This window comes from Gavialis gangeticus, unplaced genomic scaffold, assembly GCF_001723915.1.
Source record: "Gavialis gangeticus isolate Ggan-Ray unplaced genomic scaffold, GavGan_comp1, whole genome shotgun sequence".
In the NCBI taxonomy this organism is placed as follows: domain Eukaryota; kingdom Metazoa; phylum Chordata; order Crocodylia; family Gavialidae; genus Gavialis; species Gavialis gangeticus.
In genome coordinates, this window is record NW_017728995.1 from 30,212,035 (window position 1) to 30,218,319 (window position 6,285).

The window sequence follows — 6,285 nt, forward strand, 5'->3', positions numbered from 1 at the left end:
GGAACCACGTTGGCCCTCTTCCAGTCCTCCGGCACCTCTCCAGAGCACCACGAGTGTTCATAAAGCCGCGCCAGGGGACTTGCAATGACCCCAGCCAGTTCCTTTAGGACTCTAGGGTGAAGATCATCCGGGCCGGCTGACTTAAAGACGTCCAGCCCCTCCAGAAGCTCCCTAACTAAATCCTCACTCACCCTAGGCCCAGGTGAGCCTCCCCCGGGGCCCAAAGGGGGCCCAGCAGGGAGGTGGCAGTTCTGGTCCTTACTGAGGAAAACAGAGGCAAAGAAGTTATTAAATATGTTGGCTTTGTCATCTGGCCATCTTCTCACAGTCTGGCCATTAACACAGGCACGTAGTGAGAGACAGGAGTGGAGATTTGATGCACAAAGCAGCCACTAACTGCTCTGTCGGATTTTGAGAGAGGACTGATTAGGGGTTCTCTTTGACAATAGGACCTGTGGGGAAGCGGGGTGTGCTGGAGGAATAGCCTACCTTGTCCATATTCAATGTGAGTGAGAGATCAGCAAGGTTTCAACGATACAGAACAGTGTCTTGAGTAAGACTTGCTTCCTCTTTTTCGCATGCCTTTCTCTGACACGGAAGGTGGGTGTTTGCCAAGCAACAATGGGTGCCAGCCAGACTGTGCATTGCTATGGACTGCAGAATAATCCAGTTCAGATAAAGCCTTTGCCCTTAAATCCTGAAGTGCTTTGGCTGGCAAGTAACCTCAGGCCACTCCACTTTCACTGGAACTTGCAATTAAGTGACCTACTCTTGCCCAAGCGCATTATAGAGGACACAAAGGGCTTTCAAATTGCACTGCCCTGGAAGAGCGCCACAGGGATCCAGCAGTCCCAAGGAAAGAGCATTTTCCAAGCACAGGAAGAGGGGAGGACACAGCCCCAGTCCAGGCTTTAAAGTGCATGGAGAGCTGATCCCAGGACAGAGGTGCTGAGCAGAGCAATGGGAAGGTCCTTTCCATTTCTCAGAATTATAATCTGATCAGTAGAATGACCTCTTCTCTCCCCACATCAAGCAAAAGGCAGAGGATTTACCCTTCCTTATGACAAAGTGATGCAAGTTAAGTTTTCAGATAAATCATCTTCCCTCCCAGCCTCAAAGGAAGTGTCTGGATCAGGTCCAGCCAACCACCCATTGAAAAGTCACTCCCTTCTGTATTGTCACTCATTGGTCTGATAAGCTCAGCGTGACCTGCCGGTGTGGCAGGAGGAAGCGCAGAGACCGCAGTAAGAAATGAGGTGCTAAGGATGGACGTTTTCCTGTCTATTGCCTTCCTGGGACTATAAAACATACTGGTCTGTTAATACGTCCTGACATGCTGTATCTGGCCTGTCTGGATAGCAGATTCACGTAGCATCACACGTCTATGCGACCGCCTGCTTTGGAGAGCCCTGGGTCTTGCTTTGTTTTGCCTTAGGGGCTTATTAAATAGAAACCAATGTGTATGTCCAGGCCCACTCCTCACTCCTGGGAGTGGGGAGAGCTGGAGGGGGTGCATGGAGTGGGCTGCAAACCTCCCCGTTCGCTTTCAAATGAGAAACATCTGCTGTGGCCCCGAGTGCCAGGCTGGCCACGTTCAGAGCAGGTTAGCCAGGGCAGCTCTGTAATCAGTGGGAATTGCCACAGAGCCTTTGCAGGCAACAGAGGGGGAAATCAATCCATCAACAAGGCAAAAGGAAAAAGGAACAAATGCCGGTTCAGAATAACCCTTGGCGTGTGCACAAAGTCACATGGTTATTTTGTTCTCATCAAACAATCTAATTCCACTGGCTCCCTGTCTTGGCTGCTGGGTCCTGATCGGTTCAGGTTGGTTATGACGAGTCTGCCTGCTTCTCGGAGTGGTTCTCTTCCTCACCGCGGCTGATCTATCTGCTGGGGACATACTACATTATCGGCCCAATAAAGTCTATCAGCTGCTTTGCCCCTGCCGCAGGGCGGAGGGCACTGATGCTGAACAAAGCAGCGGGCTCAGTTAGCCTATCACTCAGACGCTGAAAGACACTCAAAGGAAATAGGCAATTTGTTTATGAGCCAAGATTTCTGCTTGAGAGTTTTCTTTTTTGCATCAACACTTCCATGAATTCAGATTTCGATCAACTCTTTGTTACCCAGCTTGACATTATCAAAATATCAACCCCCCCGACAACCTGCTGTTGTCAAAAGGGAATGTCTCAACGGCCTTGGACTCCACATAAAGCTAGGCTTCCAGTTCCAACCTTTGATCTGCATTATAAAACAGGGCCGATAAAATATTATAGGGATTTATGGCTGACCTTTTGCTCGAGCTGCTTCACACCTAAAACAACACTCTAAGACATGCCAAGAGGGAGAAACCTGTTTAGGTTTTCCTGATTCTTAAAACTTGATACACTCTTATTTCTCAAACTGACTCATGTTAAACAAACCATTCGCCCTTACACAGTAACTCCTCTTCTGGAGAGATGGGTCGAGAGAATTCAAGATGTGGTTTTATTTAATTTCGTCTTTATGAGGATCTGCACAATGCGAAGTCACAGCAAAATCACAGCAGTCTATATGGACCAATTCCACCAGAGGAAAGTCTATTTTCTGCAAGAGCTGCACCGCCATCTTGTCTCAGACGCTGCTCTTATTTCCTTGTTCGGACAATCCTCTTGCTCATTTTCAGTCATTTGGTTTCAAGTGACAAGCAGACCCTCCATTAAAACCCACAGAATACTTAAGATACAAGGACTGATCATTTTTTAAATATATTTTAGTGTCAACTAGAAACACCTTCTGTATTTCCAATCCCTCATTCAATCTGCCCCCTTGAAATCTACTCTTTGAGACAAGAGCAGATAGAAGACTAGGCCTAGTGATAATGAAGCAAGGCAGCTGGAGGTTAAAATATGGATGTACGGCATGACAGGCAATGCCTGAGTTGATGTCCTGGTTCAACATGTAGGCTGGAACCCAGGGCTGGTCAAAAAATAGCTGACAGGAAGATTTCAGGGGGAAATTCGTTTTTTTGTTCTATTGAATTTTTCATGGAAAGTGTCACTTTCCACAGAATATCAATTTGATTCTCTACATAACAATCAGACCTTGGAAAAAGAGCTATTTGCATTAGGAAATGCTGCCGTGGCTGCCCTATGTCTCTACTCTACCCAAACTAGGCTCTAACTCTTACGATGCCCAAGGCTCCTGACTCCCTTCCTGGAGAGAAGAGATGGTGTGACAGTGGATACCCTGCTTCCTTGCAGAAGATGCACTCTGGCAATGGAGCAGCACCTACCGAGGAAGAGGACAGCCTGAGGCACCCGAGATGCTGCAGCATTTCCAAAGGGAAGAATCTTAGTTTTCAGCCTTCTTAAAAACAGAGCAACTCATCAGTAAGCCGAATTCTTTGCCTTGTCAGCTGTGCCCTGCAGTGCCAATGAGCTGTGCATCTTCCAATGACAACACAATCTAACATGTCTCACTTTTTGGGGGGGGGTGTTAGTGCAGAGAGACCCATGATGCACTGTGCCAACTGCCATTCCAAAGGGCTTCACACACACAAGTGTTTCAGGCATCTCCAGGTTGGCCCCAGTTCATCCCCATTGTGAATCCTGCTACAGTTAATGTTACATACAATACGCTGTAACTCATCAGCTAGGAAAGGCGATCAAACCAGTGAAAGACAAATCGTTTAGCTAGTGAAATGTGTAGCAAAGAAAACAGAGAGTGAGAGGGTTACTTGACTTGGTGCCGAGATAAGTACAGGTCAACATATCTCCTCTCTAAGCAAATCTTGAATTAAATGGGGTGGTAGAAGGAAGAAACATCATCCCAGAGCCTGAACACTTAGAAGATGACCATTTACTAGAGATGCCCCTTCTTCACGCAGCGTGCTCTGCTGAAATGCATAGCTTTGGAACCAAAAAAGGGCTACGCACTTCCCCAGAGCATGCGTTTACTCAAACGCAACGTCAACAATGCTCAATAACTGCAGGAACCGCCTGCCCTAAGCTTTTTGTACCTCCTCAAGACTTGTTCCCTTGTTTCCAAGGGTCTTACACTTGCAAAAGTAGCCTTGAAATAGATAGGACTGAGGCAGTTTAGGCCTGAAAGGCTCCGAAGTCAGTTTGGTACTAAGCAGACAAAGGGACCAACCAGTTCCTATGCATGTAAGCGATCTAGAACCTTAATCAATATGCAGATAACCACTGTGGGTTACAATGACGGCAATAGGTAAAAAATCTGGGACAGCTGTTTTTTATGCAATTAAGTAAATCATGCACTTATCTGATAGGCACGTAACTGTAGGACTCAGTACACAGAACAACAAAGGAAGGCACCCCATCTATAGATAAGAAGCCACTTGACTGATCAGCAGGGATCTGGGTTTTCCATTTCCCATGGGGAAATGGAGAAAAACAGATTTCCCCTGTTACCCAAGGAAAACATGGATTTCCTTTTACCAGAGAAATCAGCGAATTTTGCAGTTTTGCAAAGAGCCCTGTGCAGGCTGGCACGGTTCCAGCTGCAAGGGGCTGTGGGGAGCAGAAGGAGGGTGCCCAGGCAGGAGGCACCATGTGCATGTATATGCACATGGCCACCAGGCAGCCTGGAGAGTAGCTCCTCCAGGTTAAGCCAAGGGAGGGTAGGAGTGGACTGAAGCCCCCTTAGGGAGAGAGGGCTGGGGTTGGGACTGCTGTCCAGCCAGGTGGTGTGTGGGGCTTGGGGCCTGGGGCTGCAATGCATGGCTGTGGGGCCCTGGTGAGGAATTGGACAGGGCCATGGGCAGTTCATCTGGGGGGCAGGGGAGTTGGGTGCACATTCCTAAGAGGACACGGGGGACCCGTGCCCCCCACCCTGCTGCCCACTCCTGGGGCCTCCACAGCCTGTGGGTGCGAGCCGGTGTGGCAGGGCAGGGCAGAGTGGGACCACGCAGGGAAGCTCGTTGTCGCTGTGAGCTCCACACTGCCATGGCGACACGTCCCCTGCCCACATGACAGCAGCAGGGGTGGAGGTGTGGGGTCGTGCCCCTTGCTGCTGCCAGGCGAGCAGGGGATGCCTTGCCAGGGCAGCATGGAGCTTGTATCGGCAATGAGCTTCCCCATGCAGCCCTGCTTGGACTGTGGAGGCCCCATGGGAGGGCAGCAGGGCAGGCAGCTCATGCCTGCCCCCGTCCCCTGTCCCATCCTGGGAGTGTGCATAGCGGTGGGGAGCCAGCCCCAACCCCCCGCTCCTACCAGACAGCAGGGAGGAGGGAGGGTGGCTGGTCTCTCCATTTCACCACAACAGCTGCCACTTTCTGTGGGGTTGGGGCAGGGGATTGTGGACCCAGGTCCCCGGCCCCATAGCCCTGGCAGCTGGGGGCTCCCTCCGGCAGGGCTGCGGGGCACTATCAGGGCTGGGGGTGGTGAGTGAGGGGAACCGGCAGGACCAGGGGGGGCTGTGGCTTGGGAGTTAGGAGCCTGGACCTGCATTCATGGATTTTAGGGTTTTTAATCAGAGAATTTACAAATTTTTCATCAGAGAATTTGCAATTTTTTTTATCAGGGAAAACCAGGATCCCTGTTGATCATGATAGGAAAACGGGGGAAGACGAGATCATTTGTTGTATGAATCTTATGCGGTTTCTTAACATTCTGTTTCCTGTTACTGAGGCTTAAAGTTTACACCATAGGTTGGCAGAAGGAAGATGTGTTTGGCTTCCCTTAAGACAACGACGTGCCTGTAATACCTGATTAAGCCTGGCAAAGCTTTTGTACCTTTAACTAGGAAAATTAGGAATGAGGCCGATCCCTTTGCTCACTCCAGCCAGCAACCTGTAATCAATAGTCATGCAACTTTCTGTTTACTTGAAAAATGTTGCAGCTCTTTCTAAAGTTACTTTGATGTCTGCTGAATTTCAGTCACGTACAGCTGCAGGATGACATGTTTTCTATGGAGGTTCTGAACAACTTTGTTATCCGTTTGTTATAATTATTTTTTCCTGGCAGGGCTGATATGCTAATGGTTTGATTTTGTTTCACAGCTTCTGATAATGATCATTTACAATGAGTTTGCAGTCTGAGACATAGCTCTCAGAGGGAGGAAGAGGCTGTTCTTACCTTCTGCACTAGATAGACACTAGTTGCCCTTTCGCTGGCCAATTTGTCCAGTGCTGTTTCTTCCAGAACAAAGTAGCTCACATCTGCGATATGCACGCCCACTTCAAAGCTCCCTGAAATTGCACAAGGAAGACAGAAAATTGTTGAGGATGGAAGAAAAGGAATAATTGCAACCAAAAGTCACCTTGCAAAAAAAAAAAAAATG

At 48.9% G+C, this 6,285-nt stretch overlaps 1 protein-coding gene across 2 annotated transcripts in view; it reads right to left on the reverse strand.

The window, feature by feature from the left end:
* The window catches only part of DIS3L2 (DIS3 like 3'-5' exoribonuclease 2), a 288,990-nt gene that overhangs the window by 105,522 nt on the left and 177,183 nt on the right, over positions 1–6,285 (reverse strand). For both annotated transcript variants that reach the window (XM_019503424.1, XM_019503425.1), the window contains exon 12: positions 6,081–6,193. In XM_019503424.1, coding sequence (XP_019358969.1) covers positions 6,081–6,193 — 113 coding nt within the window. The remainder of the gene's footprint in view (positions 1–6,080; positions 6,194–6,285) is intronic.